General features: G+C 50.7%; 3 protein-coding genes across 14 annotated transcripts; 2 read left to right on the top strand and 1 right to left on the bottom strand.

The window, feature by feature from the left end:
* The first annotated feature begins 1,488 nt into the window (after positions 1-1,488).
* On the top strand, positions 1,489-3,220 carry Chchd10 (coiled-coil-helix-coiled-coil-helix domain containing 10). Its single transcript, XM_034524399.2, has 4 exons — positions 1,489-1,653; positions 1,876-2,083; positions 2,800-2,947; positions 3,051-3,220. The coding sequence occupies exons 1-4, from the start codon at positions 1,613-1,615 to the stop codon at positions 3,068-3,070; spliced, it is 417 nt and encodes a 138-aa protein (XP_034380290.1). The 5' UTR covers positions 1,489-1,612; the 3' UTR covers positions 3,071-3,220.
* A 443-nt stretch (positions 3,221-3,663) lies between these two features.
* On the bottom strand, positions 3,664-5,699 carry C20H22orf15 (chromosome 20 C22orf15 homolog). 6 transcript variants are annotated; one of them, XM_034524932.2, is made up of 7 exons: positions 5,492-5,697; positions 5,322-5,348; positions 4,860-4,946; positions 4,646-4,771; positions 4,327-4,401; positions 4,082-4,248; positions 3,664-3,803 (listed from the first exon to the last, which is right to left on the bottom strand). In XM_034524932.2, exons 2-6 carry the CDS (start codon positions 5,344-5,346, stop codon positions 4,109-4,111), a joined length of 453 nt encoding a protein of 150 aa, XP_034380823.1. In that variant the 5' UTR covers positions 5,347-5,348; positions 5,492-5,697; the 3' UTR covers positions 3,664-3,803; positions 4,082-4,108. The 6 variants fall into 6 exon arrangements, with proteins under 6 accessions (XP_034380823.1, XP_076773325.1, XP_076773323.1 ...); XM_076917210.1 differs by lacking the exon at positions 4,327-4,401 and having other exon boundaries at positions 4,082-4,276; positions 4,659-4,771; positions 5,492-5,699; XM_076917208.1 differs by lacking the exon at positions 4,327-4,401 and having other exon boundaries at positions 4,082-4,276; positions 4,653-4,771; positions 5,492-5,699.
* A 1,407-nt stretch (positions 5,700-7,106) lies between these two features.
* Positions 7,107-14,150, top strand: Vpreb3 (V-set pre-B cell surrogate light chain 3). Of its 7 annotated transcripts, none has more exons than XR_013105502.1 (4): positions 7,107-7,262; positions 11,013-11,251; positions 11,485-11,653; positions 12,409-12,546. XR_013105502.1 is itself a non-coding variant. In XM_076917216.1 (4 exons), exons 3-4 carry the CDS (start codon positions 11,590-11,592, stop codon positions 12,726-12,728), a joined length of 336 nt encoding a protein of 111 aa, XP_076773331.1. In that variant the 5' UTR covers positions 7,163-7,262; positions 10,917-11,251; positions 11,485-11,589; the 3' UTR covers positions 12,729-14,150. The 7 variants fall into 7 exon arrangements, 5 of the variants coding, with proteins under 5 accessions (XP_076773330.1, XP_076773331.1, XP_076773327.1 ...); XM_076917216.1 differs by having other exon boundaries at positions 7,163-7,262; positions 10,917-11,251; positions 12,457-14,150; XM_076917212.1 differs by having other exon boundaries at positions 7,183-7,262; positions 10,917-11,251; positions 12,409-14,148.
* Positions 14,151-14,621: the final 471 nt, after the last annotated feature.

A 14,621-nucleotide genomic window follows, 5' to 3' on the forward strand; every position in this document is an offset into this window, starting at 1 on the left:
ACCACCATCGCCTGGCTCTCATATGTTTTCTGACATGTATAAAAGTATAGCACTTTCAAAACAAACTGCTTATTGGATGTGATGGTGCGTGCCTTTAATGCTAACATTTGGGAGACAGAGGCGGGTGGATTTCTGTGAGTTTAAGGCCTACCTAATAAGTTCCAGGACAGCCAGGCTATATAAAGAACCTGTCTCAACAAAACAACTCGCAAACCCTAAAACATTTATCTGTGCAACTTAAACAGCCTTCGGTGTTGCCAGGGATACATGTTCTGATGAATTTTCAGCTTACCAGCCAGACTCCCACCCCCACCCCCCACACCATTGCCCCACATTACCACACCTAGTAGTGGATCTGGAAGAGCAGAAGGGCAAATTTATTCAGGTGGGCTAATCACAGAGGCTCACAGAAGGAGTTGAAGCTGGAAGGGTGTTACCACTTGCCCACTGGATACCAGGTAAGCGGAGACCAGATATTCAAGCCAACGGGGTCTGGAGCAAGCCTGGCATTTTTTAAGGAAAATGTCTCTCTCTCTCTCTCTCTCTCTCTCTCTCTCTCTCTCTCTCTCTCTCTCTTTTTTTTTTTCCTACTCACCTCACTGGAAAGTCTACCCTGAAGGTAGGTGGTAATTCCACTTTGGAAGAGAGTTGAAGTCCCGGGTGAAAGAGGGAAAGAGGCCTGCTACAGAAGCTGCTGAAAGAAACCAAGTTTGGGACACCGGAATGGGCAATGTGTGGTCTTGAATAGTTTTGACTCCCTGTTCCTCATCATGCCAGGTGACCTCTGTTGTCACAGTAAACACTGACAGAAGAGGAGAAAGAACTCAAGGCCCCTCTGGGCCCTCTCTACTCTGGCCAAAGGTTATTATTATTTTTTTTTATTTTGTTTTGTTTTGTGGGAGACAGTTCTGTGTAGTCCTGGAACTCGGTTCGTAAACCAGGCTGGCCTGGAATACACAAGACCCACCTTCTTATGCCCCCCAAGTGCCGGGGTTACAGGTGTGTGCTACCACCACGCGGCTCTTTATACCTCCCTCCTCCCCCCCCCCCCCCCAGAGGTTATGGCATGATCCCAGCCAAAGGTCTCTGAGGAAAACACTGTACAAACCGAGTTCCAGAGGACAGGGAAAGGCCTTTGGTGATTCTGGGATGGTTATTTTCAAACTGTCTTGTGATGGGACTCAAGAGAACACAGCCTGGTCTGGAGTCTTCATTCCCTTCTCCGCTGGTGGGTTATATGTCTCTTCTCTCCTGGACTCGGGCAAGTGAACCCCTTTTCCATTGCTTGGGTTCTGCGATAATCCTAACAGAAAGACCTGCTGCCCTGGTTGCCCCTGCTTAAGTCTTGAGCTTTAAAGAAGCTGACTGGTGTCCCCAAAACGCTCGTAGCTCCGCCCTGCATTGGGATGGCTCAGGAGCCCTAAATCCAGGTTACTGGAAGGGCGAGCTTTGGCCCCTCCCACCGGCGGGGGGCGTGTCTCAGAGGCCCCGCCCCAGATCCCGCCCATTTCACCTGACTCTGCCTGATGCTGCGGCGTTAGATCCCCCGCACTGAGTGGCTGCTACGGTCCACGCTTCTTAACTCAGCTCCGACTTGATTCCCACCGCTGTCATGCCTCGGGGAAGCCGCAGTGCGGCTGCCAGGCCGGCCAGGTGTGAGAGGGACAGGGACCTCGTGGGGACGGGTGAGGGAAGCGTGGGTACTCTCCCAAGGGCGTCCGCAGAATGACCTTGGAGTCTGCTGCGCCATGTTGGCTGTGGGGGAGGACGGGGACGCAGAAGCACGAGTCTAAGACGAGGGCCGCCCTGGTCCCTGGAGTAGAGGGGTTTGTCCCCGGAGCATTAACCCTGTGTCTCTCCTCTTGCTTCCTGCAGCCGCCCAGCCCCGCCTCCTGCGCACCCACCACCCTCAGCGGCCGCCCCCGCACCTGCCGCTTCGGGCCAGCCGGGTCTTATGGCTCAGATGGCATCCACCGCCGCAGGCGTAGCCGTGGGCTCCGCTGTAGGGCATGTCATGGGGAGCGCCCTGACCAGCGCCTTCAGTGGGGGAAGCTCAGAGCCTGCCCAGCCTGCGGTCCAGCAGGTGAGCGAGAGAGGATTCAAGAGAAACGGAGGCAAGACTGGCTCATGGTTGCATAAGGAGATGCTTAAGAGTCCAGTGAGGAGTGACCCAGTATTTTCAGAGTTGCCTCAGACCCGGGATTTTGAGGGTCCTAACCCTTATGGTCATTAAATCTACTGTCACTCGCTGGAAAGCTCGCCCTAAGCCCTCATTTGAAGGCACAGTATCTGACTGTCAGAGACTGGCACCCACTAGATCTTTTAAAGAGGGAGGGCACTCAAATTTAGGTGGGCACAAAAACGTGTCCAAGGGTGCCTAACCTTAACGGAGCGGGAGAGACGCAGTATTTCCCAAACCCTCGTTCTCACCAAAGTCCAGCCTGCCTTCACCCCATCTGTTCCCTGGTGACCTGTGCCCCACAAGGCTTCTGCCACTCCCCACCGATCCTGAGCCTGATCCAAATGCTAGTTAGCAGTGTGAGTCCTGGGTCAGGAGAATCCGTGTGGGCGAGCCAGGAAGGTGCTGTAACTTGGGGGAAGGCTTACACTCTGAACACATGTAATGACCGGCTTTTTCTAGAACCTTCTCTTCCCCCTCCCGCATTTGCCCAGCCTGCCTTGAACCGTCCTTGGGCTGCTAGGGCTAGGGAGTTGGGTGAGGGAGGAAGCCTCTAGCTTTGGCACTCAATTTTGGGTACCACCTTTGAGCTGACAGTGGCCTCTTATGCTCTTCCCCAGGCCCCTGCCCGTCCTGCCTCTCACCCCCTGCAGATGGGGCCCTGCTCCTATGAGATCAAGCAGTTCCTGGACTGCTCCACCACTCAGAGCGACCTAACTCTCTGCGAGGGCTTCAGCGAGGCCCTCAAACAGTGCAAATACAATCACGGTGAGCAGCTGTCCTGGTGCATGTGGGGGTGGGAGGGGCGGACCCTCAGGTACCTGCCTACTGGCTCGCTCATCAGCGCTTTGTGCTGTGGTTCCCTCCACAGGTCTGAGCTCCCTGCCCTGAAGACGCTGCGGGTTTGCCCGTAGCCTAACCCCTCACCGACAGCTTAATGGAGAAGTCACGGATGGTCCTTGTGACTGGGAAGGACAGTTCTCACCCCACAGACTAACAGGAGACATAAATGTTCAATTAAAGAGTTTACTTTAGACCACAGCGTGCTGTGTGCCGACTTACTGCCCTGTCTGCTGGGAGGCGGGATGGGGGGAGATAGGTGAATGGCTGTCTCACTAATGTGCTATGCCTCATCTTTGTGGAGGTGGGCGAGAGGAGGTGTCTGTGTGTTGGGGGGGGGGGGCGATCTTGTTATGTAACCTGGGCTGTCCTTGAACTTGTGGAGTAGGAGGAACCCTGTTATCTGCATTGTGGATAACCAAGGACACTCCTAAGTGGGGAGAGGTGAGAGGCATTTGCAAGTGGCCCCTGGGACCTAAAACCTCAAGAGGAACCTATTGTCTCTGCCCACAAAAACATCTGTGCCTTCTCTCTTCTTATTTTGTCCTTGGATCCTTCTCTCTGCACTCAAATAGGGTGCAGGGGAGGGTTGGGGGGGACTCTCACATCCTGTCTGTGACCTTTCCCTTCTTGCTGATGTAACTTCTTAGTAACGCCAGATTCTGAAAGAGGAGGCCTGCTGGATCGCTGTCTGTCTGTTTGCAGTTTGATCATAAAGCAGAGGTCAGGGCCAGTCCCCTTGGCTCCACGTCCAGCTTGGCTGTGGTGTGCCGGGTCATAGGACCTGCCAGAATAGAAGTACGCCCTTCAGACCCCAGCTCAGACTGCTACGTTCACTGGGTTCGGTCAGCAACTATGCACTGAGCACCTACTGTGTGCTAGGCTGGAGAAAACTCGGAACATTTCTGCCTTGAGGATGCTTATATTCCAGTAGTACAGTGGAGTTTATCTCTAGTTACAAAGTGTACGGTCCTGGATGCTCCCATGTGTGAAAGCTGTACCTCCCAGCACGAATGTCCCTCAGTAAAGGATGTCCCTTTTGGATCTTCCTCAGTTTCCTACCTTTTCTGTACCCGGCTCTGGCTCCAGTTAGCGGTTTCTAGAGGAGGTGGAGGTCACCCTTCGAGACCTGGAAGAGGGACCTTGTTCCCGTTGGCCACGCCAAATGCCTGTGCGTCTTCTCTGACCATTGCTTGTGGTTGGAAAGCCGGACAGCCAGCACAGCTCCTCTGGAGGACCCAGGAAATCCTGTTGGAGCTGGGAGATGGGCAGATGTGTCCCCACCCAAAACTTAGCTTACTATTCACCTGCTAACTCTGGATATTGGTCATCCAGGTTGTCCAGTAGCGACTCATAGTGAGTGGAGGTCCCATCTTTCCCTTCTACAGAGGACAGAGAGGACAAAGGGACCCTAGACCATCTGCTGGACCCCATAATACCTTTGATTTTGTATCTGTTTCCTGGCCCCTGGCTCTAGGTTAGGACAAGCATTGGGTAGGGATGGTTGGGGACAGGATCCAGCCAAGGTTGAGGCTAAGCAGGATCTTAGTTGGTCTGTGGCCTACTGTCCCGTCCCTCCCTTATAGTGTAACACAGCTGCAAAGGAGAGTCTTGGGCCCCACTTACTAATGACCTGTACCAGGACATAGGTCCTTTGCTCCTGTAGCAGGGAACAGGCCATGGAAGGGGCCTGGGTGACTTCCTCTTCTAACTTCACGAGGTGCCCATCCTCAGCCAGGAGGGCAATGGTTACTGGGAAGACATGGGAAGAAACTAGACAGGCAGTATCCTGGCATGGGACCCTAAAGCCTTCCTCCCCAGGCCCTCCAGGCCTTCTCACCTTCTGGGGGGATCTGAGCCTTCTGTTTCAGATGCACAGTGAAGTTCACCAGGCTGCACCGGGGGTTCATCAGTTCCTGGCAACCAGCTAAGGAAGGAGGGGCAGAGATGAATGAGTAGAAGTCACAGTCTCCTCCAACTAAGGGAACTTCCGCTCCCACGCCCAGAGACACCACTAGAATTATGGGGCTAAGACTCAGCTTCAGGCCCAGTACCCTAGGCAAACGCTGCTCCAACTGCAGACTCTTTCAGTCATCTCTTGCTGTGTAGAGGGTTGGGGACCACAACTGACGTCCTCCCCAGACTCTGGCCCTGCCTCTTGTTCTTTCCTCCTGAGAATAGCTTTCTCTGCTCCCCCTCCCCCTCCCAGTCTGTATCTCTCCTTCCTAGGTCTCTAAGGTAGAAGGAGACATAACTCCTGAGTATAGCTCCTATGTTCAGGGATGGGGGACACTCTGCTCACCTCCGAACTTCACAGTGATAAACATCGCTGCAGAAGGAAGGAGACAGATCATGGAGCTTTGAACTTCCTCCTCCTGCTCCTTTTCCACTTCCCACCCAGGAACTGTGCATGTGAGTTTTGCTGCAATAGGTGAGCTTGGCTTCTGGCTCCCTGGTCTGGCCCCTGCTCACCTACTGGCTCTCCTAGTCCAAAAACACGGGCCTCTTCTTTCTTCTTCTGCGTTGTGGGTGCTAGCAGCTCCTTCAGCTTCCAGTGGTCTCCATGACAGTGGGAGCTGCCGAGGCATCTAGGCAGGAAATGCTTTTATTCCCAGTATCCTGGTAACTGGACCCACAGGGGCGGGCCTCTGAGTGGAGCTCTGGTCAGAGCCATAGCCTAGGCTTCAGACTGAAGTTCCTAGGTGTGGTGGTTTGAATATGCTTGACCCAGGGAGTGGCACTATGAAGAAGCGTGGTCTTATTGGAGGAAGTGTGTCACTGTTGGGGTGGGCTTCTGAGACCCTCCTCCTAGCCGTGTGAGAGGCAGTCTGCTCCTGGCTTCCTTTGGATGAAGATGTAGAACTCTCAGTTCCTCCTGCACCATGCCTGCCTGGATGTTGCCATGCTCCTGCCTTGATAATAATGGTCTGAACCTCTGAACCTGTAAGCCAGCCCCAATTAAATGTAGTCCTTTATAAGAGTTACCTTGCCAGGCAGTGGTGGCACACACCTTTAATCCCAGCCCTTGGGAGGCAGAGGCAGGCGGATTTCTGAGTTTGAGGCCAGCCTGGTCTACAGAGTGAGTTCCAGGACAGCCAGGGCTACACAGAGAAACCCTGTCTCGAAAAACCCAAAAAAGAGTTGCCTTGGTTATGGTATCTGTTTACAGCAGTAAAAACCTAAGTCTCTAGAATACCCTGATACTGTTTCAGAGACCACGTCAGGGAGAGACAATGTGCAGGCTGCCTAGATGTGGGCACCCTTGCTAATTGCTGAAGGCCCCACTAACAGTGACCTCTTCCCACATTTTTTTTTCTCTTTTTCCAGCCTTCCAATGTATTTTCTTCTGTTCTTGTTTCTTTTTGTCTTCTCTTGTTACTCACATTTATGGAGGTAGAATTTATATTCTCCTTTGGAGTGTTTTTAAGTTAGAAACAATTATTTTCACAAACTTAATTTATGTATGTGATTTTGTATCCATGTGTGTGGGTTATTTCCTTCTACCCTGTGGTTCCTGGGGATTGAACTCAGGCTTGTCAGACTTGGTGACAGGCTCCTTAACTCACTGAGCCATCTTGTTGGCGCCGTTTTGTAGTTTTGACAGATCTTTAATGACCACACTCAGGATACAGAATGTTTCCATCATCCCTTTTCCACTGGTAACTCTCAGAAACCGTGAGACTTAAAATAGCCCTTAAGTGGCCATGGTGGTGCACACCTTATATCCCAGCCTTTGGGAGGTGGAGGCAGGCAGATTTCTGTGAGTTCGAGGACAGGGTAGAATACAGAGGGAATTTAAGGACAGCCAAGACTACACAGAGAAAACTTGTCTTGAAAACAAACAACAACAAAAATCCCAAATAAATAAAATATAAAAGAAAAAGAAGGAAGAAAGAAAGGAAAGAGAAAGAGAAAGAAAAGCCTTAACCTGGGTGGCTGTCGGTGGGAATTTTATACATGTAGACTAATGACAAGAGCTAACCACAAAGACTGCCACAATCACATCTTTGCACAAAGGCCACCACGACCTTACAGAAATGCTCCCTCGAGGCCATCCACCCAGCAACTGTGTGTTTAGTCTTGGACTCGGGCCACCCTTGTTATTGATCCTTGTAGCCAAGGATTATTGTTTCAAAAATGCCTTACGCAATCCGTTTCACCTTTGAAAACGTCCTCCTGCTTCAAGCCTTCTCCCTGTTTGCTGCTGAGTGCAGGCCTGCAGCATCTTTGGAGAATCTTTCAGGTACACATGATCCCCCCTCCTCCCTGGCATCCACGGCTGTCTCCTGCCTGTCTTTGACATGGTGTCCCATAAGTGGGCTCAGAGCGTACGCCCCCCCCCCCCACGTGGGTGGTATATGCTTTCTTCATGAAACCTGATCCGGGTTGTGGGTATCTGTAATTGCTTTCCTTTTGTTGCTGAGGGGTGCTCTGTTGTCTGGGAGATCAGGAGTTTGTTGACTCATTCACTTGCTGTTGTTTTGGAATTTGGGGAGATGATGAATAAAGTTCGTGCAGACTTCTGTCTATGTGTCTTTGTGTGCTCGGCTTTATAGGAAAGCTTGTGTATTTTCCAGTGTATACGTGGTTTGCTTTGTCTTGTTGTCTGTCTTTGGTTGGCTCTGGGCCTCCTAGATCTATAGCAGGCCAGAAGTACCTACTTGTTATTTCTCGATACTAGTTAGTGTCTCTGCTATCCTCTCACCCCCAACACACACACACACACACACACACACACACACACACACACACACACACACACACTTCTTTTGTATCCAGGGACTCACAGATGCTAAGTGCTCGCCACTGAGCTATAATCCCAGCTATCAGCAATGCTGGCCGGCATTCACTGTCCTATATTTTCCTGTCTCTCTTTCTCCTCCTCCTTCCAGTCTCTTCTATGTTCTATATTCTCACACTTAACTCCCCCCATACCCCCTCTTTTTGTTCACCTCTGTGGTTATTTCTTACTCTGTTTTTTATTCTATTCCTCAATCTTTCCTTTTCATTTGTCCCCTCTCCTGTCTCTCTGCTCTTCTGTTCCGTCTTCTCCTCTCCAGGACCCTCCACTAGAATCCATAGTGTCAGAAGGGTACTCCATGGTTAGGCTGTTTGTTCTGCCTTCCATAGGCACAGATCTGGATGGGTAGGAAGGGGTCTGGGTCCTCCCTAGAGCTCCCCACTGACCCACTTTGCCCATAAACAAACACTTCTTTTTTGTTAGCCTGGGTATTTCCATCTGAAAAAACCGGAAATACATATCACAGCTCAGCGGGGTTCTTGTGACCGTGATTATTTCAGCTTTCACAATACTTTCTTGTTGTTGCCATTAATTGAGGCAGGGTTTTGTATGTAGCCCAGATGGTCTTGATTCATGATTTACAGAATTAATGCGCCTTCCCAGTGAGAAACCACCCCACTCGGAAATCAGCAGCGGAAAAACTCCTTAATAATAGCATATGATTGGCTCCAGCTAATGCACAAAAGGGGCCCAGTCTCCGACAGAAATACCTTTTGACTTATATAGTTTCACGGCCCCAACATGCACTTGGAGCAATTAGTCATGTTTACAGAGACTGAAATTCTAAGGTTTGGCTGTTGGACAAATGGGGAGATTCCAATGTAATGTTGTTGCCAGAGCTATCACAAGACAGACCACAGCCGCTTTTCCTGGGCAGCTGTTAGCCATGGTCATTCTCCCTGGCTGGCAGAATTATGCTCTTCCTGAAAGGAGGCATGAGGTTTAACTGGAGGTATCAGCCAGGCAGAGGCATGCTCCTGCAGCTATTTTAAAAGCAAGTTTATTCATAAATCCAATAACATGTTTTTAAAAAAGATTTATTTTATATATGTGAGTACACTGCCACTGTCTTCTGACACACCCGAAGAGGGCATCAGATCCCATTACAGATGGCTGTGAGCCACCTTGTGGTTGCTGAGAATTGAACTCGGGACCTCTGGAAGAGTAGTCAGTGCTCTTAACTGCTGAGCCATCTCTCCAGCCCGGTAAATCCTTTATAACATCAGTTTATTTCTCTCACTCATCTCCTCCTTCAGTGTCGTTCTTGCTTCAGCCTGATGGGTGCTTGGATTAGAGGTGGGTAGCACCGTGCCCATCTTAAACGTCCTAACGATTTAAAACCTATCTCAGTACTCCAGTATGCAGCAAGTACTCAGAACAGTACTGTAGAAGCAAGCAGTGTTTGCAGAGCTCATCTGCATATGGGATACGCAACTTCTAAGTGTGAAGACAGTGGTACCCAGAGCCAGACTCTGGAAGGAAAGACATGGAGGACCAGAGAGCTTCAGGCTCTGAGAGTTACCATTTCCTGTTCTGTTCTTCCTGACTCAGGTTCAGGTGGCCTGGCCTTTCTACCTGAGATTAAGTTGTTCAGAAAACAAAAACCAGTCAAACAAACTCACTCGACCTTAATCAGAATGATTTTTGAGCTGGGCATGGTGGTACCCAGCACGTTTAATCCCAGCACTCAAGATGAGAGACAGGAGGAATTTTTGAAGTTTCATCGGTCTTGGTTAAAGACTAGTCAGACCCTGGGTGTTTAAATAAGAAGAGAAGGGATAAATAATTGTAATGTATGTGTCATAGATTACACACTGCTATGAGAATGAAGTTTATATTTCTACACACACATATGGATGATTTGTTGTTGTTGTCGTTGTTGTTTTGAAGCAGGGTCTCATTCTGTAGCCTTGACTGTCCTGAGACTTGTTACGTAGCTCAGGCTGGCCTCTAACTCACAGAGATCCACCTGCTTCATTGGGATTAAAAAGCTAGTGCCACTGTGCCCTGCCCACATGGATGATTCTTAATGTTGTACAAAAGAAGCAAATATGAACACACACACACACACACACACACACACACACACACACACACACTCTACTTACAGTAAAATCTCTACAGCAAACAAAATTAATCTACTGTGACAGAACCCAGAATGGTGGTTCTGTTGAAGGTTGTATCGGTTAGTTTTCTGTCACTATGACAACTGAGGTGACCAACTTATAAAGAGGGAAGGTTAGTTTTGTCTCATAGGTTTGAAATGTCAGTCTATGGCACCATTGCTTCTGGGCCAGTGGCAAGGCAGCACATAACGGTGGCAGCATGGCAGAGAGTATGAGGTCGAGCAAAGTCATGGCAGACCAGGTAGCAAGAGAGAAGATGACCTTCTATACCAAAAAGGGTGTGGCCTGATTGATCTAAAGATGTCCCATTGGGTGTCAAGCTGGGAACACTTGGGTCTTTTTTTTTTTTTTTTCAGATTTATTTATTTTATTTAATGTATTTGAGTACACTCTGGCTGCCTTCAGACACACCAGATCCCATTACAGATGGTTGTGAGCCACCATGTGGTTGCTGGGAATTGAACTCAGGACCTCTGGAAGAGCAGCCGGTGCTCTTAACCGCTGAGCCATCCCTCCAGCCCAACACTTGGGTCTTTGTGAGGACACTCTAGAGCAGTGGTTCTCAACCTTCCTAACGCAGCAACCCTTTAATACCACCTAATGTTGTAGTGAACACACAGCCATAAAATTGTCATTACTGCAGCATACCTGTAATTTTGCTACTGTTATGAAGTGCGCTTTCTGATGGTGTTAGGTGAAAGCAACCCCTGTGAAAGGGTTGTGTGACCCTGAAAGAGGTCCAGATCCACAGTTTGAGAAGTGCTGTTCTAGATCCAGGCTGTACCCATGGGTAGTGTATCAGTCAGGGTTCTCTAGAGTCACAGAACTTATGGAATGTCTCTCTATATTGAGGGAATTTATTGTAATGACTTACAGTCTGTAGCCCAGCTCTCCAACAACGGGCAGCTGTGAATGGGAAGTCCAAGAATCTAGCAGTTGCTCAGTCCCATGAGGCTGGTTGTTTCAGCAGGTCTTCTGTAGAAGTCGGTTCCAACAGATGTGCTGACAAGTGAGTGCAAACAGGCGAAGAAGAGTGAATCCTCCATCTTCCAATGTCCTTATATAGGTCTCCAGTAGAAGGTGTGGCCCAGATTAAAGTTGTGTACCACCATGTCTGGATCTGAGACTTGCTTTGTTCCAGCCTGGCCTTGAACTCAGAGATCTCCTTGCCTCAGTCACCTGGGATTAAAAACATGTACTACCTTGCCTGGGCCTAAGCTTTTCACAGCCACTATGCCTCAAGATCTCCATGGCAAGATCCAGGTCAGAAACTTGTGTCTTCCAGCCTCAAGATCAAGATCACAGGTGAGCCCTCCAATTCTGGATTGTAGTTCATTCCAGATGTAGTCAAGTTGACGACCAGGAATAGCCATTACAGGTAGATACAGACTGGGAAAAGGTATGAGGGCCTCTCTGCAGAAATGCTGACTTCTTGTAAATGAATGTGAAGGTTTCTGATTCCGCTGGCTCAGTTGTCAGGACATTTGGAAGACAGGACCTGACCCTGGCCCCAGACACATGCACCCTTTCTTCTTCAGTCAGTAGGCTGATTTGCATGCTCTACTGTGGTCCAGAGACTTCCCCATCCCTGTACGACAAGCATCCAGAGCACAGTACTGCTGAACAACTCGGGGACAGCCTTCATGCTTCTGGCCATGGCCCGCTCTGGTTGCCCGCCTCTCCTTCTAATGGGAACCTTCTTGGCAGGTAAGACACATCTAGGATTGAGGTGGGGGTTGGCACCAGCTCTGAAAACCCCATGCAAAGAAGTGAATCAGTGGGGTAAAGTGGGGGTGGATCCTGGGAGAGAGGCATTGATCCTGAGAGAGGCATTGGCAGCTCCAGGCAGCTCTGTCCAGGATTAGGGGCAAGCCACTTTCTGTGTGGGCCTTGGCTTCCCAATTTGTGGGTCCACTTAGACGGCGTTCCTTCAGAGTCTCTGAGGAGAGGGTAACTTTTTGCCTTTGTTTCTCACAGAGGAAACTAATAAAGCCGGGCAGCCCCCTGCTCCACAGGTCCTTTCAGGAAATCTTCTGTGGCCAGCAGTTTGAAATTTAAGATGATGGTTATGCATTCTGGGAGGTTTTGGGGGGCAGTTACCTTGTAGCCAAGGTTTGGAAGAGGTATGAGGGGCAAGGGTCCACAGAGAAGGGGGGCAGTAGGTACTAGAGGGACCTAGAAGGTTACACTTGAATACTAGGCTCTCAACTGAATATGGATTCTTGGAGACAGGACAGTAACGCCAATTTAGGGGCCGCTCATTCCAAAGCCCCCATTCACAGAGGAAAACGGAACAGTAGATGGAGCAAACCAGGTCCACCGTGCTCCATCCAGGGTCAAAATCCCATAGCACCAGGTCCTGAAAAAATTTAGGATTGGGACTCCTTGGGGCGTCTGATAAAATATTCATAGCAAGGTAGGAAGGAGACCAGGCTAGCCTTCAGGGGGTCTGTGTCTTTCAGTTTTTCAGCCAACCCTGACCCAGCCGGATGCCTTCCTGGTCTTCCCAGGCCAAGAAGCTCAACTCAGCTGCACAATCAATTCTCAGCAAGCCACCGTTGGAGACATTGGGGTATCGTGGTATCGGCAGCAGCCAGGAGGTGCTCCTCATCTTCTCTACTATTACTCAGAAGAGGAGCACTATCGACCCGCCGACATCCCAGACAGATTCTCGGCTACTGGGGATGCGGCCCACAATGCCTGTGTGCTCACGATCAACCCTGTGCTGCCGGAGGATGACGCCGACTACTTCTGTTCCATCGCCTACGTCTTTGAACCCTAGGGCTGGGTTGAATGTCTTCTGTCTGTCTGTCCACCTCTTTTTCTCTAAGTCTTGCCTTCCTTCCTCTGCAGAATGAGTTAATAGATTCTAATGATTGTTGTCTAAAGCGGAAACAGCTGAGACCCTTAGGGAACGTGGCCCAGCCTCGCCCCTGTCCCTTAGGGGTTTAGCTTCCCGCCTGACCTTCCAGTGACCTGAAGGTAGAGAAACAGGAACCAACATTCCGGGGCCACCCCCCCCCCCACGCCCCCAAGTTCTGCACGGGCTGATTGTGGTCCAACGCTTGTGGTTCTTGGGTGGCTAGTCCCCATGGAGTTCATGCTGACGGCTAGGGGAGGGGCAGCCCCTGCTTCTCTTCTGAAGTCTCTGGGCAGGTTTCCACCAATCCTTGATGGTTAGAGGCAGGTGTTCTCAGAAGGGCCCCGAGGGTCAGAAATGAGGATATTGAAAGCAGGTAGGAGATGAGGCAGCATTCTTCCCCCCCCCCCCCCCCCCCCCCGAGACAGTATGTTCTACTGATTTCCTGGGGCAAGCTTTCCCACAGATGGGTAACCACACCTGAGCAGTCATGGGCCAAGAGCAAGAGGTGCCACAATTGACTCGAGGGCAAACTCTGCTGTTAGAAGCAGAACCGAGGGTGACTGGAGCTTTGTAAAACATTCCTGAGCCAGTGTGGTGGCACATGCCTTACATCCCAACACTCAGAGGTGGAGGCAGGTGGATTTCTGTGAGTTCAAGGGTTCAAGGACAGCCTGGTCTGCAAAGGGAGTTCCAGCCAGCCAGTCATAGTGAGCCCTTCTTGTCTCAAACCGAAACAAAATTTTTGTGTTGGAGGTGGGAGGGAAGGGTGTCTCAGATCAGCGATAGAGGATTTGCCAAGTATAAACGGTGGCCCTGGGCTCAATCCCCAGGACAGAAAAAGCAAAGAAACACACAGAAAAACCGTACCTAAAACCAGACATATCCAGCTACTTCCCTGGTGCCCTGAAAATGCACCTCATTTCTGGAAGCTGCGTTTGGGGGCTACAGAGTCCCAAGAGGGTCTAGATTACATTCTTGGCTATCTTTTGGTCCTTCACCCCCCCTTCTCATTGTGATCTTATATGAGCCGTGGGGGAGGGGCGGGAGAGGACAGGTCTGGCCAGGGTTACCTTTGAATAAAGGCTCTTGAGGCTCTCAAGGAAGGTTCGGCAGTAATTTGAGGCTCTAGATTCGCCTTTTCCCACCCTCAATATTTTCCTGTGCACTCTGTCCAACAATGCGGGCTCCGCTCCGCTGTGCCCAACCTCCAGAACATGCTTTAGAGACACTAGGCCACCAGCGGCCAGGCTCAGCAGCAGGAGCACAGAGATGATGAGACCTCCGCGAGGCATAGAGTGGTCCCGGAAGTGCCTGCGGGTCGGGGAGGGGAGGGTAGGTTGCTGAGGTGGTGCTGGGTTGAGGGGCGGAGGTGGGGGGCAGCTGGGGAGCAGGGCTTCTGGTCTTTGGGGAGCCGGATGTGGCTCCGCCCCGCCAGCCAGCACGTGGCCCCGGGCCAGTCCAGGTGCTCCCCACTGCGTCCTCTCCCTTAGTCCTCCCGGCTCCACTCCACCAGATCCACCTGTGGCTCAGTTGGCCCACCGTGAGGGTGCCCCAGTTGGTGCACGGTCTGTGGGGAGCACTGTTGCCTCCTGGTGTGCGGACTTGTGGCCACTCATGGGCCTCCAGCTTGGAAACCTTGATTGCACCTAGGGTTTGTCCTGTGCCCAGGGGTATAGATGAGAGAGGTGGGCGGTTTGGGATTCCAGATCTTTGGATTTTCAATCTGGAAACATTTAACAGTGTTGGGGACCTCTCATCTTCACTCATTAAATGTGGGACTGCCACACGTTCCCAGTCAGTGTTACTAAATGG

This window comes from Arvicanthis niloticus, chromosome 20 (genome assembly GCF_011762505.2).
Source record: "Arvicanthis niloticus isolate mArvNil1 chromosome 20, mArvNil1.pat.X, whole genome shotgun sequence".
NCBI lineage: Eukaryota > Metazoa > Chordata > Mammalia > Rodentia > Muridae > Arvicanthis > Arvicanthis niloticus.

Coding starts and splice junctions, on each gene's coding strand:
- C20H22orf15 (XM_034524932.2), bottom strand. CDS start 5,346: ATGTTTATCACTGTGAAGTTCGGAG. Junction 4,402..4,645: donor TGTCCTGGTACAGGTCATTA/GTAAGTGGGGCC, acceptor TGTCCTCTGTAG/AAGGGAAAGATGGGACCTCC. Junction 4,249..4,326: donor CCAATATCCAGAGTTAGCAG/GTGAATAGTAAG, acceptor TGGGTCCTCCAG/AGGAGCTGTGCTGGCTGTCC.
- Vpreb3 (XM_076917215.1), top strand. CDS start 11,590: ATGCTTCTGGCCATGGCCCGCTCTGGTTGCCCGCCTCTCCTTCTAATG. Junction 11,654..12,408: donor AATGGGAACCTTCTTGGCAG/GTAAGACACATC, acceptor TGTGTCTTTCAG/TTTTTCAGCCAACCCTGACC.
- Chchd10 (XM_034524399.2), top strand. CDS start 1,613: ATGCCTCGGGGAAGCCGCAGTGCGGCTGCCAGGCCGGCCAG. Junction 1,654..1,875: donor GCGGCTGCCAGGCCGGCCAG/GTGTGAGAGGGA, acceptor TGCTTCCTGCAG/CCGCCCAGCCCCGCCTCCTG. Junction 2,948..3,050: donor ACAGTGCAAATACAATCACG/GTGAGCAGCTGT, acceptor TTCCCTCCACAG/GTCTGAGCTCCCTGCCCTGA.